This window comes from Eptesicus fuscus, chromosome 1 (assembly GCF_027574615.1).
Source record: "Eptesicus fuscus isolate TK198812 chromosome 1, DD_ASM_mEF_20220401, whole genome shotgun sequence".
NCBI lineage: Eukaryota > Metazoa > Chordata > Mammalia > Chiroptera > Vespertilionidae > Eptesicus > Eptesicus fuscus.
In genome coordinates, this window is record NC_072473.1 from 20,270,535 (window position 1) to 20,294,748 (window position 24,214).

A 24,214-nucleotide genomic window follows, 5' to 3' on the forward strand; every position below is an offset into this window, starting at 1 on the left:
ATATAGTCTATTTTTACATTTCAAAGATTATCCCAATAATATCCTTTATACCATGTTGCCCATTCAGGATTACACATTGCATTTAGTTGTCATGTCTTTTTACTCCCTTTTAATCTGGGATAGTTCCTCAACCTTTCATCTTTCATGACATTGACATTTTTAAAGAGCAGAAGTCATATTTTATTTTTTTGTAGAATGTCCCTCAGTTTGAGTTTACCTATTTCCCCCTCTTTTTTTTTTTGGATATTTACCTCTTCCTGGCTGGAACACTACATAAATGATATTTTTGCCTTCTCAATGAGGAGGTACATGATGCCAATTTGCCCGATTACTGGTGAAGCTGATTTTTGTCACTCCCTTAAGACGGTGTTTCATTTCCCCTTAATTATTTTTTTTATTGTTTGAAAGTATTACAGATGTCCCCTTTGTTTGTTGTTTCTTTCCCATTGACCTCCTCCACCCTGCACCAGCCCCTCCCAAGCCTTCACCACTCTATTGTCTGTGTGCATATATGCATGTGGGATCACTGGGTCAAATGGCAGTTCCATTTTTAATTTTTTGAGGAAACTCCATACTGTTCTCCACAGTGGCTGCACTAGTCTGCATTCCCACCAGCAGTGCACAAAGGCTCCTTTTTCTCCACATCCTCGCCAGCACTTGTCCTTTGTTGATTTGTTGATGATAGCCATTCTGACAGGTGTGAGGTGATACCTCATTGTTGTTTTAATTTGCATCTCTTGGATGGTTAGTGATTTTGAGCATTTTTTCATGTTTCTTGGCCTTCTGTATGTCCACTTTGGAGAAGTGCCTATTTAGGTCCTTTATCCATTTATTAATTGGATTGTTTGTCTTCATTTTAAGTTGCATGAGTTCCTTATATGTTTTGCTAATTAACCCCTTATTGGATGTATCATTGGCAAATATGTTCTCCCATGCAGTGGGCTCTCTTTTCACTTTGTTGATGGTTTCTTTTGCTGTGTGGGAGCTTTTTATTTTGATGTAGTCCCATTTGTTTATTTTCTCCTTAGTTTTCTTTGCCCCAGAAGTATCGGTAAACATATTACTATGTGAGATGTCTGAGATTTTGCTGCCTAAGGCTTCTTTTAAGATTTTTATCGTTTCACATCTTTCATTTAAGTATTTTATCCATTTTGAGTTTATTTTTGTGTAAGATGGTGGTCCAGGTTCTTTCTTCCTTCCTTCCTTCCTTCCTTCCTTCCTCCTCCTCCCTCCCTTCTTTCTTTCTTTCTTTCTTTCTTTCTTTCTTTCTTTCTTTCTTTCTTTCTTTCTTCTTTCTTTCTTTCCTTCTTTCTTTCTTTTTTTTTTGCATGTACCTATCCAATTTTCACAGCACCATTTATTGAAGAGACTATTTATACTCCATTATATGCTCTTGCCTCCTTTGTCAAATATGAATTGAGAATAATGGCTCGGGTCGATTTCTGGGTTATCTGTTCTGTTCCATTGATCTACATGACTATTCTTGTGCTAATACCAGGCTGTTTTGAGTACAGTGGCTTTGTAGTATAACTTTATATCTGGTATTGTGATTCCTCCAACTTTGTTCTTTCTCAAGATTGCTGCAGCTATTAGGGCTTCTTTTTGGTTCTATACAAATTTTGTAGTGTTTGTTGTAGATCTGGGAAATACGCCATTGGTATTTTAATAAGGATTGCATTGAATCTATAGATTGTTTTGGGCAGTATGGACATTTTAATGATGTTGATTCTACCAATCCATGAACACGGTATATTCTTCCATTTGTTTATATCTTCTTTATATAATAAATAGTCAGTGGGAAGGTACTTTAAGACATTGTGAACATCCAGTCTCATCAATCTTTCACCCAATAATTTTAGCCTCTGTTGATAATTCCTGCCTGAATCAATTATTAGGAAGGCAGAAAAATGGTGATTTCTAACTCTATCATTCCCTTTTATTTACCAATTGACATTCTGCTCTAAGGAAGAGCTTTTCTTTTTCTTAATTCATAATTAGTATGAACTCATGGATTCATATTTTATTCAATCACTGTCGTTATTCATTTTAACTTGTCAACCTGTCTTTTAATATATATCACTTATGAATATTTCCTACTTTATAGGAAAAACAAAACAAATCACCCTTCCTGTCTGGTTAGAAAGAGGAAAAACACATTCCAAGGGTAAGCTCTAGCAAACTGTAAAGTGAATGATGCAGCCCAGCCGGGGTGGTTCAGTGGTCAAATGTCGACCTATGAACCAGGAGGTCACAGTTTGATTCCTAGTCAAGGAACATGTCAGGGTTGCAGGCTTGACCCCCAGTATAGGGCATGCAGGAGGCAGCCTATCAATGGTTCTCTCTCATCATTAATGTTTCTATCTCTCCCTCCCTCTTCCTTCCTCTCTGAAATCAATAAAAGTATATTTTTAAAATAAAGAGAATGATGCATTTTTCCCTTTAGTATTTCATTTTTTATTTTTTTTATTTTTAATAGTTTATTAACATGTAACAATTCAGTTCTAAGGGGTTGTGGGAGCTTAGTTGAACTAGGCCTTAATGAGGGATTCTACCCAATGACCATATGTGCATTCTTGATTGGCAGTAATTTAAAAGTTAATTTGGTACTTTGGCTGAAAACTTCTTTCTAAAATTGCAAAGTATATTACTTTGAAAGTAATCTTTTGCCCAAATGTTTAATTTAATTCACCAATCAAGCTTCTACATTCAGAGACCATTATTATTATTATCATTATTATTAGGTATACTCTGCCTTGTTCCAAAAAGCACTTTTGCAAGAGCAAAATTGCTGTCTTTACGTACTAGTTTGTACCTTCCCAAAACATTTTCTTGCTGTTATGTGAATAGCAATTCAGCTTCTTAATGTGTTACCAAAAAAAATTATAACTACTTCTAAATTGCATTGATGTATTGTAGAATTGAGTTGAACATCTTTGTAGGCTGAATGTAATAATTCTCCTGCCAGGAACAAATAAGTTATACTGCTCCAGAGAAATAAATATGCATATGAATTTATGTGGATGGATAAATCCTTATAAAGTTAAGCTCTTTATAACACAATGAAAGAAGAGGAAATGTACTTGGTGAAGCTAATGAATACACTGGGATCATTATATTGTCTATCATGCATTTTCCCCACAAACTTGCATTTTGCTGCATATAAATCAGAACAGAGCATTTTAAATGACTTTATATAATGAATGAGGCAATTTTAGGATGAACTATATAAGAATAAGCCACCTAAAATATTTAGTCATACCTTAAACAAGATTATATATATCAGTAGACAGAGAGATACAAAATGAAAACTTTAAGTGAAGAGTTCAAAAATACATATAAATTTTCATTTAACTTTGTTAGCATCTTTACCTCTTCAAAGATACCTAGCAGAAACTGTTTGCACACAATAACACCAGATACAATAAAAAAAATAGGATCCCAAAATATACGAAGTAATTGCACCAAGATTAGTGTAAACCAAATGCATTTATTATTTGCAATGTAATCCAATATACTAAGAGATGGTGTGCGCTTTATTTTAATTAGCTGTTTCTTTTAAAGGGTTGCTTGGTCCAACTGTCTTGATAAGAAAAAAAAATTGTAGTCATTGCTCAAAATGCTTGTAGCAAATTTAGTTTCAAATTGAAGCAATTTATTCCAAAAGCAATCTACTACTGCAGCAATAATCAATGTGTTTTCCCTTAGCCCATACTGGAGCTTTTCAAGGACTATTGTTAGCTGCCTTTAACTAAATAACTACTGGTGCCCTTAAAAGTAACTCTTGGCACTTTTTCATTTGTTGCCTTTAACCAAATGTCAGTTTCCCTTAGGTTTGCCTAGCACTTTTGCTTTACAATTTTCAATATTCAGTCTCAGTCCTTTAAAGTGGACAAAGTCTATCATTTTAACAAAATAAAAAAGACGAAACAGATTTTTAAAGGTCTGCACTTTCTCTTTCCATCCTCTGATGTTGAATTGTACTGAAATGGAATCTTTTTTTATTTTTTAAATGCCGCCACTACAAGCATCTTGAACTTGAGCCGAAAAACCAGGTCCCAATTCAAAGGATAAAATTACATTTGCCGGGGGGGGGGGGGGCAACACCATTCACATTATAATGCAAAGATATTCTTTGGAATTAGTGTTTTGAGTTTCTTCAGATATATTCCCAGAAGTGGAATTGCTGGGTCATAGGGTAGTTCATTTTAATGTAAAGATAAAACACAGAAGTGGGCCCAAGTCTTTTCTTTTAACTGTAACAGAATTTAACCCCTAGTAATTTTGTCCTCATTCAATGTATAAGCAATATGGGTAGCACTCATATTAATGAATGTGTCCAGCTTGGAGCAAAAGAAATGTAGCAATTAAATTTAATAACCGTTTTCTTTAGGAGTTTTTATATATGCTTTATAAACCAATGTGAATAACTTAAATCAAATGAAATTTTTTTTAACCTGCACATATTTATAATGTGAAAGCATATAAATTACTCTTGCATAAAAATAATGTAACTGAGAAGCAGGCACTGGTGTGTGTACTATTTGAAAAAAAAAAACATTTCTGACTTTCAAGGATGTTATAAGAACACCATGCTTCTGCATGTAATTTTACAGAAGTATCTGGGAACAGTCTGAGATAATCTCAGGATTTCAGTATCAATTAGCTCCTCATAAAAGCTGTTTCTTTGGACACGTTTTTGCTATTATTATTAGTAAATGATTATCATATGGCTCAGAAAACTTATTCTTGTTTATTGCCTATACTCTAGGTATATATAACTTTTCACATGTTTGTACCTTAAAGGAAGTATTCATGTGACACAAGACCACTTTGTAATTGCTTAGCTACATCGACCCTGCTCTCTTTTTCTCATTACATTTCAGACAATACTATTGATTGGCCTAGTAAATAGTGTATAAAACTTTCTGAGTGACTCATGACATCTAGAAATGGGAATCATTCATATTTAGGCAATTACTTCTCTAAAAATTTTTAAAAACCTTATTTTTATATAATTTTCTCTAATTTATACATGCTCAATTTTTACAAGATGAAAAAAACACTATATAAAGACCAATATTATAAATTCCATTTGAAGAAAATGAGAACTCTGCTTATTGAATTAATAGCATTATGTTCTAGGCATGTTTTTTTCATGTTTCTAAAGGTATTAGACTAGATAAGGGTGCAGAGGACATGTTGGATGCCCAAGCCCAGTGCCATGGCTCCGGAATCAAAGGGTGTGCTTGGGGGCAACACAGAAGAACCATTCCCTGCCTGGGAAGTTATCTACAGCATAAAAGCTGTCCTGACTTCCATTTCTCTTTACAGCTTCTCCCCACATAGAATGTGTGTTAGACCTTACTAGTACAATGGCTCTTTAATATTTTTTTTCAAATAATTGAAGTACGTTTAACATAATAAAGTGCATAAATCTTAAGTGTTCAGCTCAATAAGTTTTGACAAATGTATATACTTGTGTATCCACACCCGACAAAATAGAAAATATTTATTGCACCCCAGAAAGTTTTATCTTGCCCCTTTCCAATAAATATTATCATAACCCATCCACAAAACAATCATTTTGTGATTTCTATAACTATGCTTAATTTTGCCCTGTTCTTAGGCTTCATTTAAATAGAACTGTACAAAAAAAGTATTATTTTATGTCTGGCTTCCTTCACCTAACATAATTTGTGAGATTCACGCATGTTGCATGTATCTGTAGTTTATTCCCTGTGCTGCTGTGTATATTCTAGCATATGGACACACAACAGGTTGTTCATTATCTCCTGTTAAAGAGCATTTGGGTTGTTTCCAGTTGTGGCTACTTTGAACAAGACTACTGTGAACGTTCTTATACAAATCTTCTTGTGGACATCTGCTTATATTTCCTTTGGGTAAATACTTAGGATTGTAATTGCTGCTGATAGGGTGCATTCATATTTAACTTCATTAGAAACTACTTCAGATTTTCTAATATAGCAGTGCCATTGAGCACTTCCACTAGCAATGTTTGGGAGTGGAAGTTAAGCATTCTCCATTAGTTTTCCATTTCTTTTCTCCCAAAAGAAATTTTAGAGTGATAAATTTCAACTGTTTAATGTGTTAACTTAGAAAAGAGAATGAATCTTAAAAGGAGCCATAATCTCCCATCATAATCAGTGTAATTTAAAGCAGGTTTTTCTGATGCACAAATTAGCCTATGGGCATGTTAGAGCATTATGCGGGCTTCTTTGTGTGGTGAAGTTTAACACACATAGAACAGGTCTTGAGAGAACAAGACTCACAGTATTATCTACTCACTTATCCTTTCTTTTCACATACCATTGGGAAAACATTATGCTGAATAGCATTTTATATTTCATTTCTGGTATTTTTGTGGTACCATTTTGTATTGTCTCTCACAAGAGTCAACAGATAACACTGTCTGATATTTATAAATCCAAAATATTAAATTTCCTGGAGGTACATTTCAATATTTCACACTTCATATTAATTTACTTACCCTAAAAGATTTAATAGCTCACTTTATTTTTCTTTCTTAAATTCATAAAGTCCAACCAATTTTTCTAATATTTTCTTCTAGTCCTTTTTAATTTTAATAAGAGCAGGAAAACACACTTGATTAAACAGTAGTTATATGTGTTTGTTTATTAAACTGTTGAATTAGAAATGAAGGACTAGAAAATGAGAAGTATGGCTGAGTTTTTTCTACAATACAAACACACACACGCACACACATGCACACACACACACACACACACACACACACACAAAGTCCTTGTGAGAAAATGATGGCCAAGCTTTTCAGATTATTTATCACTGATACTACACTACATCCATGATTATTTCACCCCATTACAAAATCTCAGGAATGGTCTTGTAATCCCAGAGTAGTCATCACTACAAAACCATACATTGAAGTTCCCAATCTAAGCCTATTACAAAATTAGATAACCCACTAGTGGCACCTAAATTACAAAATCAAAAATACCATTATTATAGAGCCATAATTTCAGGAATATTTATCTTTAGTCATAATTAAGGAAAATAGTACTTTTCAAGGTAGTTGTCAACTGCAGCGAACAATGGCTACCCATCAGTATGGACAACATATGGACTCCAATGATCAAGAACAACATGAATGCAAAGGCAGTAATATAAAATGAGTTTCAAAGTCTGTGAAGTCTGGCTTAATGTGTAAATGCAAGTAGACTTGAATTTGTTACAATGTCCATGAATTCTAAAGAAGAAAAAAGCTCTAGCTGGTTTGGCTCAGTGGATAGAGCATTGGCCTGCAAAGTAAAGGGCCCCAGGTTTGATTCCAGTCAAGGGCACATGCCTGGGTTGTGGGCTTCAACCCCAGTAGGGAGCGTGCAGGAGGCAGCTGATCAATGATTCTCTCTCATTGATGTTTCTATCTCTCTCTCCCTCTCCCTTCTTCTCTGAAATCAATAAAAATAAATTTTAAAAAATAATAAAATAAAGGAGAAAAAAGAAGTGAATATTTTATCCTGAAAAAATTGTCTGATAATTTTTTATGTCATGTAGACATTTAATAGGAATAAGAGAACTTGTGTACAGTGAATAGCAAGAAAATATTTTTTTGTTTTAATAGAATGTAGTAACATGTCTAGTGAAAGGGGAAACAAAGAAAAACATTTTAAGTAGCTTAGTGAAAGGAAAACACTCCCAACACAGTCATGTAACATCTACTAGGTAGACTATTTCTTTAACCCTAGTAAGCAGGCAGCCTCCAAGACTATGGTAGGTCACACTGGCACTACTTTATTCAGAAAGATGTAGGACAGGAGTAATTGCTCCTGGCAAGAGCCAGCAGACAGTATTGATTAGGTGGTCTACCCAACACTCTGTAATAGTCCACACTGCCCCTCAGAAACTGTTTTTTCACTCATCGCCCCTTAGTCCCAGCCCCCAAGTGACAGCTTAGGTGAGAAGGATAAAGATTCACATTAGGGCCAGCCGGCGTGGCTCAGTGGTTGAGTGTCGACCTATGAACCAGAAAGTCAGGGTTCCATTCCAGGTCAGGTCATATGCCCTGGTTGCAGGCTCAATTCTCAGTGGAGGCAGCCAATCAATGATTCTCTCTCATCATTGACTCTCTCTCTCTCTCTCTCTCTCTCTCTCTCTCTCTCTCTCTGAAATCAATATATATATATATATATATATATATATATATATATATATTTTTTTTTTTTTTTTTTAAAGATTCACACTGGGTGAGTTCAGAAGACATTGTGGCTTAAGCTTCATATTGACAGAAACCAACTCTATAAGCATAGCTTGCAGAATTCTTACAAGGGTTTTGTTTGTATGTAAGAGTTATTTCACTCAGGCAAGCCTAAAATTATTTTTTTCCTAACAGGTATTTATAATTCTGTCAGTCCAAATGCAATCTAGGAACATAGGTTCATTTTTACCACAGCAATGTTGCTTAGCAATAGTTACCATATACCACCTCATCTGGTTACCAAGGAAACCAAGCTAGAAAGTTATTAAAAGGCCAAATTTTCATGCAAAAAGGAAAGGGATTTGTATTAATGCATTGCCCACATCTGGTCTCATCCACAAAACTGTGAAATCAAGTTGAATGTGTGATTTTGGGTGTGAATATGGTATAAATCTCTCTTGTGGTGTTTTTCCTAGAGCTGATGTACACAGTTGAACTTGCTGGAGGGCTTGGTGCTATCCTTTTGCTGCTTGTTTGTTTGGTGACCATCTACAAGTGCTACAAAATAGAAATCATGCTCTTCTACAGGAATCACTTCGGGGCTGAAGAGCTGGATGGAGGTAAGATGAGTTCCCTCGTTTAATGTTTTTCTGAATTTTCTTATTCGTTTTCTGTCTTTGTTTTATTGAGGGGGAAGAAAAGTTAATTTCATGAACTATTGATAAGAGCTTTAGAATCTTTCAGTGTTCAGTTTGTAACTTCATTTTTTACATAGAACTATATGTGTGATTCTTTGGAGCCAACAGGTATTTTCCTCTGAAAATTGTAAAGCAGCCCTAACCGGTTTGGCTCAGTGGATAGAGCATCGGCCTGCGGACTCAAGGATCCCAGGTTCGATTCTGGTCAACGGCATGTTCCGTTGACATTCTGGTCAACCTTGGTTGCGGGCACATCTCCAGTAGGGGGTGTGCAGGAGGCAGCTGATCGATGTTTCTAACTCTCTATCCCTCTCCTTCATCTCTGTAAAAAATCAATAAAATATATGAAAATTGTAAAGCAACACCTACCCTCTTTTGAATTGTATTCCAAACAGCACTTGTAATTCACAAGTGCTGATTACAATGCTATCAGAGTATTCATTTTCTCTCACATTGTAATCAGTACTGAAAGGCCAGCTTTACTTTTCTATATAGATAAGGAGTGTCTCTTTTAATTGTGTTCCCTAGCCTGGTAGTTTGAAGTGAATCTCAATTTGTTCCTTGTTTAAACTGATCAGTTATAATAAACTGTACTGAACATTTTAGAATTCACCCAGCAATCTTTTCAAGCCTGTTTATTTAGCTATAATTAGGCAAGCTAATTTTTATTCTAAGTGTGGACCAACAGATAGGAAAGTACACAAGCATATTGTTTTCATAATTATACATTTATTAGTTTTACTCAAATTGGACAAGTAAATATTATTTTCATAGAAATTGTAATTGTTTTTGCCTCTGGTCAGTCATAAATATGCATATAATCTAAGAGGAATTTAGATTGCTAAAAATTGAGCTCCTTAAACCACCTATTAGAGGACTTAAGGTTTGTTTTTTTCCCTTTTTGGTCCTTTGAAAACGGTTCGTATATAAGATAAAGTTGCTATACAGGAAGCATATGCAAATTGACAATAAATAGTTCAGATGATGGTTTCTCGATCATATTTATAAGCTTTTTTCATTAACTGTCAGTTTTACACTAAATAGTACAAAGAAAAAATGCATGATACCACATTTCCAGGTCCTCTGGAAGAAATCCCCAGGGAGAAGTATAGGTTGCCAGACTTGTGAGGGGGAGCACCTCATTTAGCATCCCTAACACTCCTCTCTATTTATTTTGTTTTAAATATATTATCATTGATTTCAGAGGGGAGATAGGAACATCAATGATGAGAGAGAATCATTGATCGGCTGCCTCTTGCACGCCCCACACTGGGATTGAGCCTGCAACCCGGGCATGTGCCCTGACCAGGAATCTAACTGCGACCTCCTGGTTCATAGGTTGATGCTCAACCACTGAGCCACGCCGGCTGGGCTTTAACACTCCTCCCTCTATTTATCCTCCCCTTTCCATTAGGGTGAAATCTGTGCTGCAGCAAAATTGTATTTCTTTTCTTTTAAGTGCTAATTTGCCTACTTCTTCTTTGTTCCTAATTTTCTTGCCTGTATATACAAATTATTCATATTTTTGCTACTGCTTTAAAGAGATATGAGAAAAGTGTCAATGTCAGAGCTGTTGTTGAATGGGTACCAACCAATGTGCTAGGCATTCTTAAAATCATTCTTGCTAAACCTCAAAAAATTCTGAGGCCAGTTATCATCTCCATTTTATAGATATAGCAACTGAGGCTCCCAGAGGTTAAATAACTTACTGAAGAAAATATCACAAGTATTATGGTTCATGGCCAAGATGGGATTTGAAAATAGGTGAATTTCCAAAGCTTTTATTTTACTGAACACTGAATCCCTGTTATTTTTAACCCTTTAAAAATTTGGTATGTTCAGTATAATCTAAAGATCCACTATTATTTGCACGATTAGCACGATAGAAGATACTTGGAAAAGCAGTTTACCTAAGCAAGTCTCACTTTATCTATTAACCCTATGTTTAATGTATTTATTTTGTGTTCTAACGACATGAATGATGTTACCCAAGCTATCAATTTCTAGTATTTTTTAATTTAAATTCTTTATTGTTGAAAATATTACATGTCTCCTTTTCCCCTCTAGTATGGTATGGTTTTTATTTGTCATGTTCTAATCTAAATGGTAGGAGATTCTAATGGTTTTGGATGCCTATGAACCTTAGTCACATCTCCTTGGATCCTTCAACACATGCTGTTGTGGTTGAATGATTATCTGCTCTGTCAGTGGCAGAGAATTTCTCTGACATCATCAAATTCCCATTATCCTACCTGTCCCTCAAATCCTTCCACCTTCCAAAGAAATAACTGTTAAGAAGAGACACCAGGCTTTTCATATTCTTGATTTGGCTTCTAAAAAAATGCAACTTGAAAGTCAAAACTGAGCAATGTCTCCTTTATCTTGAGCACCTTTTCACCTCCTCTGAAAGGGGAATACATAAAATACTTTTGGAAGTAAAGGAAGGCCAAGATGTGAAGAAGAACAGGAGAAGAAAGTTTAGCTAATATTTTGAAGTAATGTCTTACTATGGTGACATGATAATTATAAATTCATTGACCATTTATTGAATATTTACCAAATCACAAACACAGTGTTGACTACTTTATTGATACTCAGAGAATCACACAACCAGAAAGACAGAATTTAAACCCAGGTCTAAAAAACTCTAAATCCCAACTATTTCAGCTACTGTGTCAGAATAGGAGAGGGAATGTTTGGCATCAGAGACACATTCAGCCAGTTCCTTATAGGTTATTACAATAGGCATTACCTGGCTCTGTCAGTTCTATATCAGGATTCCAAGATAGAACATATTGCTGCTTTGCTCCCTCAGTTTGTTCCCATTACTCCCTGCCCCCCTCTAACCTTACACTTTGTTGTTGCCCCTGAACTCGGGCCTTAGCATTTCTCTTCTGATTCTGCAACACCCACCTTTCTGGATCATATTTATAACTCTATCTTCAATTGCCTTTATGCACGAATAACTCCTTAACCCTAGTTTCCTTGTTTTAGTATCTTTTTGGTTACTAGGAGGACCAGGATGCATAGGGTAGTGCTGGCACTGTTAGGGAAAAAAAAACCAATGAGGCCACAGAACCTGTGAAATCACACATGAAGCCATAGTGCAGAGTTTTATTTTTTTGGCATTATGCTCCATACTTCATCCGGTCTTTTTTTCTTCCTTCCCTTCTATCCACTGAACTGTTCAAATAACCCTATTATTATTAGAGAGATATAATAATATACGCTGTAAGAAGTTGGGGAACACAGACAAGCCAAACAAAATCCAGCACATTCCCACCATTCATGGGTCACCATTGTTAACACTTTAGCACAAGTCCTTATGGCGTCTTCCAGATGTGGGGAGGACATTTGTCACGTGGGAGATTTATCTCCTCTTTTGGGGGTGGGGGGTGGGGACAGAGGCATCAGAGTGTTCTTTTAATTTCTTAAGTAACTTTAATTCAAAATAATCAACATGCCATTGTGGGATATCTTGGGGCAACCTGCCCTAGGTCCCATCAAAATAATCAAGCCTGGAACAATTTCCCACTAGATACTCTGTAGGGATTGGATGTGTCTCTAAATTATGTTAACTAATCATATCTCTTGAATAGCACTGATTTCACGATGGAGGGTCTGTTTCCAATATCCATAATACTTAGTAAAAAGCCACTAATTTTAGCAATGAAACTTGATTTCTGACATCCATTGTACTAATTAATGAAGTATCTACTTTTGTTCAGAAATAAAAATATTTGATGTGCTTACAGTGCTGCCTCTAGAGCAAGCATGTCAAACTCAAAGGCTAACACGGGCCAAATAAACCAGGTTTAAGTTTATGTGGGCCGCAAAAAAACAAAACCTTCAATTGTCATAGAAACGTAGGTTTATTTAGATAGAGACATGATGAATACAAAGGGCTGAAATAAATGAGTCATTGTTAACATAAAATAATAGAATATTTTAATAAAAATTAATATTTTTCTTGAACATTAACTTACCAGACACTGAATAACTGTACAAATTAATAAGCATAACGCAAAAAAAACTGTTTTTCTTGTTCTCCGAAAGCGAAATATTTCCTGTTGCACACACCAAACAAGTCAGAACAAGACTAATGACGTGGCCATCGGCTGCTAAATATTCGCTGCTGGTATTAGTGGAGAGAAATGGTGCACCTGCGCGTAAGGCGCGTAAGGGAAATGAATGCAACACGATTATAGTAATCGGTCATTACATTGTAGTTCCTTACGTTATTAATAACTATAGGCCCAGTGCATGAAATTTGTGCATGGGTAGGGTCCCTAGGCCTGGCTGGTGATCAGGGCCGATCAGGGCCTTCCCGGCCGGCCGGGGCCTTCCTTTGTTCCATGCTGCCCTCTGGTGGTCAGCACATGTCATAGCTAGCGATCAAACTCTCGGTCTCCAGGTTGAACTCCCGAGTGGACACTTTGCATATTAGTTATATATGTGTATATATATACATTAATATATTGTAAAAATTACATTATGAAATTTTTATTAAAACGTTTCTTACATACCATTATATTAGCTGGGCCATAAAAATATTCATTGTGGGCCACATGCAGCCCACAGGCTGCCAGTTTGACATGCTTGCTCTAGAGTGTTGTCTTAGTTTAATTAAATGCTAGCTGACCATCTTGATAAAGATAACCTACTATCTCTAGAGCAGAACTTATACTAACACAGTATCTCATTGTTTTTGCTGGAATAACTATAAAGAAAACATAATTATTGTAACATCAGACTCTTTTGCTCCTCCTTGCCTCTGCCTGGGGTTTCCCTTCCACTTTAGTTTAAGAGTTTCTATAGATGTAATCCTTTCTTCCTTCCTTTCTATTTCTCCTCCCTTACTCTCTCATACAGGTTATACACTGAGTGGCCAGATTATTATGATCTCTGAATGCATAATAATCTGGCCACTCAGTGTATATATACATGTATATTAGAGGACCGGTGCATGAATTCGTGAATGGGTGGGGTCTGGCCAGCCTGGCCAGGGGGAGGGGACATGGGAGGTTGGCCAGCCTGCCTGCTGGTTGAACTCATGGTTGAGGGGACAATTTGCATATTAGCTTTTTATTATATAGGCTATACACTGAGTGGCCAGATTATTATCTGTTCAGAGATCATAATAATCTGACCACTCAGTGTATTTTCTCCCTAACTTATAAAGATTTTCCTCATAATTCCAAGATCTAGTTATTTTCTTCTTCACTGCTACCAAAGTGGCACTATAGATACATTATGATGATCCTTTTTCACTTTAAGAAATGAGCACCTACTAGTAAATGCTTACTACTTGTAGAGCATTGAGAATTCCAGATTCCTTATCTCTCTTCTGTGAAAGGAATGCTGAAAGACAAAGTCATGAAGAAAAGAATTATTACTTCCAAAATTTTGCAAAGATGTCTAGATTTTAGAACCAGCTCTACAAATAAAAAATACAATAGCTATTTAAAGAAAAACAAGGTTCTAAACTTATAGGTAGTCTAATAATAGAAGAAAACACCAAGTAGCAACTCTTACATGATGATTATATTTGCAAATGTCAGTAAGGTACTACATAAGTTTTCAATTAGGAAGTAACTTATAAGAACAAACTTAAGGCTTCATTTTGGGGGGAGGATCTAATTCTAGACAAGTGACACTATTTTGTGTTTGTTTTTCTCAGAGTGAAAACTGTTCTGTTTTTATTTGTATTTATATACCTTTGACTATGAAGGGTAAGGGGCATGCTAACTCATAATGATGATAGAACAAGCTTAAAAGAAACTTGTTTTGACAGGCTTGTTACATGCTTATAAATTGCTAATACAATTTCTATTTTCAAAAAGAAGGAAGAGATCTCTAGTTCTACTTTGGGAGTTATTAAAGTTATTAGACAAAATGAGTTAGAGCAATCTAACTCATTTATATATTTATAAATTTATAAAATATAGTAATTAATTCAGACAGTTGAAGGAGAAAATTCTACTGGACTCATTGACTTAAGATAGCAAAGCAACAAATTGATTTATTAACTTAAATTCAAATGCATACAAAAATTTTGTGCTTTTACTTTCCTCCCCCCACATTTTATACTAGTGTTGTCATACTTTATATATTTTTATAGTGTATGTTCATTAAAATAAATTATTTTAGCTACAGTTATTTTTAATATTAGTTTTTGAACTTTTGTACTAGAGATCAAAGTGATTAATTTATACAACATCATCATAGTATTAGGGTATTCTGAATTTTATTATATGGTTACTTTTACCATTGAGTTTTGTATTTTTATGTTTTCATGTTGTTACTTAGTGCCCTTTCATTTTAACTTGAAAGACTTCCTGTAGCATTTCTTGGAAGCCAAGTCTAGGGCTGATGAACTCCCTTAACTTGTGTTTGGGAATGTCTTTATCTCTCCCTCATTTCTGAAGGACACTTTTTCTGATTTTAGTATTCTTGGTTGGATTATATTTTCTTTTATCACTTTGAATATTTCATCCCACTTTCTCCTGATATGCAAGGTTTTTACAGATAAATATACTGATAGCCTTATGGGGATTCTTTTGTATGTGTTGAGTCATTTATATCAATTCCTCTCTTTCCCAAGAGTCTCCAATCTGGGCCCTCGAGGGATGTCCGACTCGGGCCTAAATGGGCAGTCGGACATCCCTCTCACAATCCAGGACTGCTGGCTCCCAACTGCTCGCCTACCTGCCTTCCTAATTGCCCCTAACCGCTTCTGCCTGCCAGCCTGATCACCCCCTAACCACTCCCCTGCCAGCCTGATTGATGCCTCACTGCTCCCCTGCCAGGCTGATTGCCCCTAACTGCCCTCCCCTGCCAGCCTGGTCCCCCCCAACTGCCCTCCCCTGCTGATCCAGTGACCCCTAACTGCCCTCCCCTGCCAGCCTCATCGCCTCTAACTGCCTCACCTGCAGGCCTGGGTCCCCCAAACTGCCCTCCCCTGCAAGCCTGGTCCCGCCAAATGCCCTCCCCTACAGTCCTGGTCCCCCCAACTGCCCTCCCCTGCTGACCCGGTCACCCCTAACTGCCCTCCCCTGCCAGCCTCATCGCCCCTAACTGCTCACCCCTGCTGGTCTGGTCCCCCCTCCAACTGCCCTCCCCTGCAGGCCTGGTCCCCCCCAACTGCCCTCCCCTGCAGCCCTGGTCCTGCCCAACTGCTCTCCCCTGCAGCCCTGGGTCCCCCCCAACTGCCCTTCCCTGCAGGCCCGGTCACCCCCAAGTTCCCTCCTCTGCCAGCCTGGTCACCCCCAACTGCCCTTCCCTGCTGGCCATCTTGTGGCAGCCATCTTGTGTCCACATGGGGGCAGCCATCTTGTGTGTTGGAGTGATGGTCAATTTGCATATTACTCTTTTATTAGATAGGATTGTTGACTATGTTCCCTATGCTGTACTTTACATCCCCATAACTGTTTTGTAGCCAATTATTATTTCTCAATCCCTTCACCTTTTTTTTCACCCATTCTCCAATCCTTCTCCCTTTGGTCATCCATCAATCTGCTTTCTGTATCTATAAATATGTTTCTTCGTTTAGTTTGTTCTTTATATTTCACATGTAAATTATATCATATGGTATTTGTCTTTATCTGCTTGGCTTATTTCACTTACCAAAATGCCCTCTAGGTTCATCCATGCTGTCGCAAATGATGCCTAGCTAGATTTGAGCTGTTTATAAATTTAAGTTGTCTTTAAAAGATCACAGACCTAGCCTTTAAAAACCTTGACATAATTTTGTGGGTTTAAAATTATGGTTATAAAAATGTCATTTTTTAAAGTTTCTCTAGTATATGAAGCTCATACAGATTATTCAATATATGTTCTTACAGATATTTTTAAAATATATTTTTTATTTATTTCAGAGAGGAAAGGAAAGGGAGAGAGAGAGATAGAAATGTCAGTGATAAGAGAGAATTATTGATGGGCTGCTTCCTGCACGCCCCCTATCTGGAATTGAGCCCACATCCCAAGCACGTGCCCTGACCAAGAATCAAACTGTGACCTGGTTTATAAGTCAAAACTCAACCACTGAGCCACACTGGCCAGGCCAGATATTTTTTTTAAATCTAAGAAATGTTACCCAAGATTCATCTTCTGCTGGTAATTGAGAAAAAGGAAGACTCCTCACCCATATGATTTTGAGTCAGAATATATTGCTGAATTTAGTATGGTATTTGTTACAGTGTTTAGAATCTGATAACTTTTAAATTCAATTTGCTTTTGGTAGTAAATAAATGCCTAGCCCATCATTGCACTGATGTAGACTCTTGGGAAAGAGAGGAATTGATATCAATCAAGTGTCTCATTGATTTGAGGATACTGATGCAGCTGCTTGCAAGTGGCTTTTTAGTAAAATTTATGCCCAGGATAATCTGCATGTGAGCAATTTCTTTTTATCTGAGTGTTATTAACGTAAATGCTATAAATTCATCCAGATGACATAAAGATATAGAAAACTGACTGAGGCCATAACAGCAATTCCTGAGGTTCATTTAAGCTATTGTAGTTACTGTATATATTACTCTAGGCAAGAAGAGTCTATTCCCTCTGTGATGAAAGTATGACTTTCAGCTATTTTATTGTGCCCTGTAATGTAAGGACCAATTATCATAGAACCGAAGCTACAGTGTTTAGGTTTTGTGGTGTTCTGGTCAATTACCTAGCAGCTAACTGTAGCTCTTTGATGTCTATAAACTGAGTGGCCATACTGTTATGACCTCTGAACTCATAATAATCTGGCCACTCAGTGTGTATATATATTAGAGGCCCGGTGCATGAATTCATGCATGGGTGGGGTCCGGCCAGCCTGGCCAGGGGGAGGGGACATGGGTGGTTGTCCGGCCTGCCTGCTGGTCGAGCTCCTAGTGGAGGGGACAATTTGCATATTAGCCTATTATTATATAGGATATACACTGAGTGGCCAGATTATTATGCGTTCAGAGTTCATAATAATCTGGCCACTCAGTGTATATCCTGTTCTAGAAAGAGTTCCTCAAAGTGTGGTCTCTCAAGCATCACCAGAGAGTATTGTATAAATGTAAATTCTCAGGACCTATTTTAGACCTACTGAATGAAAAAACTCTGTATTTAATAAGCTCTCCAAAATTGTGTTCATTCATGCTCAAATATGAAAACTACTTTTCCAGAGAAGTTTACAGGGAATCTAAGGCCTTCCCTTGAGTCACAATGAGAAATTACATTTCAAGACTATTCGAAAGGAGTCTTGCTAAACTCTAACCCCTCACCTCCTAGCAATTCCTTACAGAGCCCATCCAGACAGCATGGAGTGTGTACCACCAAAGCCTTCTCTCAAAGGAAATGGCCCAGGTCTTGAGAAAAATCTCTACACTGGCTATAAGATATAAGCCATGCCATACCCAAATGAAAAAGCATTCATTCATTTAATCAACTGATATATTTGAGCATCTACTAAGCTCTAGTTACATATCTGAATCAAGAATCTTTTGGTCAAAGAAAGAAGATAAGATGTGAGCACAATAATGTAATACATGGGAAAAGAGATCACCCCACACTCAGATACATCAAACTCAAATTCAAAGGAAACAAATTGCATATTTAGCTGCTGAATTTGACAATAGTTAGCCATAAATATTTTTCAAACTACCATAAACATAATCAGTGGTGAGGTTTGAAAAGATAAATTTTGTGACTCTATGTGGAATGGGCTAGAAGGAAGACCCACTAAAAATAATTATAACAACTGAGAAACAAGTACAGCCTGACCTAGGATGGAAATAGACTCAAAAGGGTTCTTACCAGTGAATGGCTATGAGATTGTTGGTAAATTAAAAGGGATAAGTGGAACATATATATATATATATATATATATATATATATATATATATATATATATAAAGTTTGGAGATTAAAGAAGATGGTTATGTTATTAAAATTAAAGTGAAATAAAAGGTGAAGAACAGAGCTTGAGGATGGAAAGCTTGTTATTTTGTGAGAAAGTTGAATGTAGGATACATAATGAACATTCATTCAAATTAAGGGGCCCACGTTAAAGATAGGGCTAGAGGACTGCTGATAGTTTATGAGAAGAAAACAGAATTGAACATGTAAGAGAGACATTTACACAGAAGTGATTGTTAATGTTATGTGAAGAAATTAGATTTTTTAAGGGAAAATGGGTTGAAAGAAAAATGAAACAGGCTATAGAAAACATCTTGAGAAATTATGGTATTTACTAGAGGCCCGGTGCATGAAATTTGTGCACTGTGTGTGGGGGGGTGTCCCTCAGCCCAGCCTGCACCCTCTCTAATCTGGGACCACTCGGGCGATGTCTGACTGCCAATCGCAATCCTGGACTGCTGGCTCCCAAATGCTTGCCTGCCTGCCTGCCTGATTGCCCCTAACCACTTCTGCCTGCCAGCCTGATAACCCACTAACCGCTCCCCTGCCAGCCTGATTAACATCTAACTGCTCCCCTGCCGGCCAGATAACCCCCAACTGCTCTCCCCTGCCAGCCTGGTTGTCCCCAACTTCCCTCCCCTGCCAGCCAGGTCACCCCCAACTGCCCTCCCCTGCAAGCCTGGTCCCCCCCAACTGCCCTCCCCTGAAAGCCTGATCCCCCCCAACTGCCCTCCCCTGCAGGCCTGGTCACCCTCAATGGCCCTCTCTGCCAGCCTGATCTCGCCCCAAACTGCCCTTCCCTGCATCCTGAATGCCCCTAACTGCCTCTGCCTGCCTGATCAACCCTAACTGCCCTCCCCTGCCAGCCTGATCTCGCCCCCAACTGTCCTCCTCTGCTGGCCAATTTGGTTCTGATTGGTCGGTTTCTATGCCAGGCAGCATCAAAAGCTCTGCCTCCTAGGCACCCATTGGCTCCTCACAGTTGACCCAGATTTGGTTCTGATTGGTCAGTTTCTATGCCCGTCTGCATCTCTGGGCCTATCAATGGGGCCTGATCAGAAAGGCGGGGTTGATCAGCAGCCCCAGTGGAGGCCTGGAGAGAAATAGAGGTGAGGCTGCTGGCCAGGCCTGGAGAGAAAGAGAGAGGCAAGTGCTGATCAAGAGCTGCCACAGAGGCTATGGATCAGACCCTGCTTCTCTCTTCAGGCCTCTCTAGGGACCTGATTTGCAGCCACCTCAGCAGTCAGTGTTGGGTCACCACGCCTGCAGCCATAGCAGTCAGTACTGAGTTGCCAGGCAACCCAGTGCTGACTGTAGGACTGACTTCCAGTTGGTCAAGCCTCCAGTCATTGTGGATGTGATCGACCCAGGGTTTGTATATATTAGGATGGGTTGAAGAGAGGCATCCATGGAAAGGCAGAGGAACCAGAAACAGTGTCATGTGAGCAAAAGTGATATCCAGCTGGAACTTACCAATATTGGTGGAGCAATTGTTTACATTTCTTCTGATTCCTAAGTGCTCTGTTCTTATTAGTGTTCATATTGATCTAGTTTTAAAATATTTTTAAGCCTAGAAAAAGGGCAAAGAATGAGGATCCATTCATTACAAATCCTAGGTTTGGGCAAACTTTAAATAACACCTTATAGAACTTTCTGGCAAACTAGAAGAGAACGGCTTCCAAGAAAGAAAATAGTATTTGCATGAAATCATTCTACAATCTACAGTCTGGTTTAAGAAGCCCTCCCTCATGATAAAGACAGTAATTAGAACTGAGGTGAATTATGAATTCTGATATCACATCCAGAAAAGGAAATTGGTGAATGAGAGACTATCCAGAAGATAACTGACTTCTTGTTCTTAGAAACAATAAATGAGAAATCTGGGATGTTTGTCTTAAAAACTTTGAGATAAAGATGATGCATGATAGTGTCATCAAATATTTGACTAGTTCTTATGTAAAAAGGGGGAAGAATAAGGAATAGATTTTAGAACCAAGTTTTATTTATTTATGTTGCAATTTTTTATTCTTATTTTCAAACTGATTAACATGATGAGAAAATAATTTGGCAGTATATTACCTGTAAAATAAATGGAGATCAGTGAAGAATTATGCTTTTTCTATAAGAATTCAGTGTAACAATATCCTCAGTCCCAAAATCCAAGAACCAATTTCTTGTAAAATTCTATCTAATAAGAGTAATATGCAAATTAACTATCACTCTGCTACACCCATAAGCCATGCCCACAAGCCACGCCCACCAGCCAATCAGGAGAGAATGTGCAAATAAACTAACCAAGATGGCTACAGCCACAGAGAGCAGAAGGGAGGCTTGGGTTTCCCAGGCAATGGAGGAAGCCAAGCTTTCCGCCTGCCCTTGCCGGCCTAGGCCTCCACTCAAGGCTACAAACTTTCAATTATAGAAGGTAAACAAATCCAAACAGAAATGGCGGCAGCCACTGAGCTGCAAAGAGCAGTAGGCTAGAGTTTCCCCCGGCAATGGAGGAAGCTAAGCTTTCCACACACCCTGGCTGGCCCAGGCCTCTGCTTAAGGCTACAAAGTTTCAATTCTAGAAGATACATAAACCCCAACAGAAATGGCTGCTGCCATGGAGCAAGCAGAAGGCTTGGCTCCGCTCCAGGCTACAAAGTTTCAATTGTAGAAGATAAATAAACCCCAGATACCAGGGCCTCTGCTTGGGTCACCAGGGGGCGTGGCTGGCCTGCAAACCACCACAGGCCCCTCACCCAGGCTGCCCCATGCCCCAAGGGAACCCCCTCCCTGATCCGGGACATCCTTCAGGGCAAACCAGCTGGCCCCCACCCTTGCACTAGGCCTCTATCCCATCTAATAAAAGAGTAATATGCAGATTGACTGTTACTCCAACACTCAAGATTGTTGCCCCCATGTGGTCAAAGATCCTGCCCCCATGTGGACACAAGATGGCCACCACAAGATGGCCAGCAGGGGAGGGCAGTTGGGAGGGACCAGGACAGCAGAGGAGGGAAGTTGGGGTGACTGGGCATGCAGGGAAGGGCAGTTTGGGAGCACCCAGGCCTGCAGTGGAGAGCAGTTGGGGGGGACCAGACCTGCAGGGGAGGGCAGTTAGGGGTGACCAGGCCTGCAGGGGACAGCAGTTAGGGGCAAACAGGCTGGCAGGGGAGCAGTTAGGCATCAATCAGGCTGGCAGGGGAGTGGTTAGGGGGTGATCAGGCTGGCAGGCAGAAGCAGTTAGGGGCAATTAGGAAAGCAGGCAGGTGAGCATTTGGGAGCCAGCAGTCCTGGATTGTGAGAGGGAGGTCTGACTGCCCATTTAGGCCCGATCCCACTGGGGTCCCAGATTGGAAAGGGTGCAGGCTGGGCTGAGGGACAACCCCCCCCCCCCATGCACGAATTTCATGCACCGGGCCTCTAGTATTAAATAATCCACTGACAAGCAACTCACAGTTTTCTCTCTCTTTTTTTTTTTTTTCTCAACAGGGTAAAATGACTAAATGCAGTATTAATTGAATGTAGCACTATTTAGAATAAGCATATGCTATTCAAATATGTGGCTTTTTATAAGTAGTCAAGATTCTTTATGATCTGTGCCTCAAAAATGCTAGAAGTTAACATATTATTATTCTTTGTATTGATTTTTCTCCTACTGCTTTCACATCAACAATAACAAAATGAAAACGTGATCCCTTACACCTCCAAATTAGTTCCAGAATAATTGTCATTATTGAATTGTTATTGAAAACTAATGAAGGCTTCTTTCCTTGGTCCCCTGGCAGTGAAACATTTGGAGATGTTTGTGAAAAGAGGTGAATGTTTTCATATCCTATTATTTCTTTTGTAGAACAGTGACTTCAACTTTATTCTGTAATGTTTTTGACAGACAATAAAGATTATGACGCATACTTGTCCTACACCAAAGTGGATCCTGACCAGTGGAATCAAGAGACTGGGGAAGAAGAACGCTTTGCTCTTGAAATCCTACCTGATATGCTTGAGAAGCACTATGGATATAAGTTGTTTATACCAGACAGAGATTTAATTCCAACTGGAAGTAAGTTCATGTTTTCATTTGCATATTCTTGTGTCTATCTGTGTAGACATCATTTTTAGACAGAACTTGACCTTTTGATTCTTTATTTCAAAAATTGTATGTGTCAGATTGTTAAGAAATGTTGTTATGTTTTCATATGAAACTTAATTTTGACACCTCTGAAGTGGTACTTCCATCATTTTATAAAGCATCTCATTTTGATGAGCCCTAACACTTAAATAAACCAAATGAGAGATTTATGCCTGGAAAAATATTTCTAGCATTAAAAGAAGCAAAGCCCATACTCTTTTCAAAGTGATCATTGGCTATTTTCATCTCCTCAAGATGTTACCCAACGAACACCAATTCTCATTTAATGTGGGAAAGAGAATCTTCCAGGGCTTTCTGGAGCACATTTTGGATTTACTCATTCTGATCACTCTTTTCTCTTTTGTAGCATACATTGAAGATGTAGCAAGGTGTGTAGATCAAAGCAAGCGGCTGATTATTGTCATGACCCCAAATTACGTAGTCAGAAGGGGCTGGAGCATCTTTGAGCTGGAGACCAGACTTCGAAACATGCTTGTGACTGGAGAAATTAAAGTGATACTAATTGAATGCAGTGAACTGAGAGGAATTATGAACTACCAGGAGGTGGAGGCCCTCAAGCACACCATCAAGCTCCTGACGGTTATTAAATGGCATGGACCAAAATGCAACAAGTTGAACTCTAAATTCTGGAAACGTTTACAATATGAAATGCCTTTTAAGAGAATAGAACCCATTACACACGAGCAGGCTTTAGATGTTAGTGAGCAGGGGCCTTTCGGGGAGCTGCAGACTGTCTCGGCCATTTCCATGGCTGCAGCCACCTCCACAGCTCTAGCCACTGCCCATCCAGATCTCCGTTCCACCTTTCACAACACGTACCATTCACAAATGCGTCAGAAACACTACTACCGAAGCTATGAGTATGATGTACCTCCTACCGGCACCCTGCCTCTTACCTCCATAGGAAATCAGCATACCTATTGTAACATCCCTATGACACTCATCAATGGGCAGCGGCCACAGACAAAATCCAGCAGGGAGCAGAATCCAGACGAGGCCCACACAAACAGTGCCATCCTGCCGCTGTTGCCAAGGGAGACCAGTATATCCAGTGTGATTTGGTGACAGAAAATCAAGGGACATCCTGTCCCTGGGAGCTTGAGTAGAGTCTGCAGTCCAGTGCCTGGAACTAAATCCTCGACTGCTGCTGTTAAAAACATGCATTACAATCTCTAGAACACGAGGAAAAACAGGGTCTTGTACATATGTTTTTTGCAGTTTCTTTGTAGCATCAGTGTCTTGTTGTTTTACCACGTCTCTTACTCATTACATTTTTGACTTTGTTTT

At 38.5% G+C, this 24,214-nt stretch overlaps 1 protein-coding gene across 1 annotated transcript in view; it reads left to right on the top strand.

Moving 5' to 3' along the window:
- IL1RAPL1 (interleukin 1 receptor accessory protein like 1) overlaps window positions 1-23,992 on the top strand; it is a 743,868-nt gene extending 719,876 nt beyond the window's left edge. Inside the window, exons 9-11 of the mRNA XM_054715117.1 lie at window positions 8,671-8,814; window positions 22,667-22,837; window positions 23,274-23,992. Coding sequence (XP_054571092.1) covers window positions 8,671-8,814; window positions 22,667-22,837; window positions 23,274-23,992 — 1,034 coding nt within the window. The remainder of the gene's footprint in view (window positions 1-8,670; window positions 8,815-22,666; window positions 22,838-23,273) is intronic.
- The last annotated feature ends 222 nt before the right edge of the window (window positions 23,993-24,214 follow it).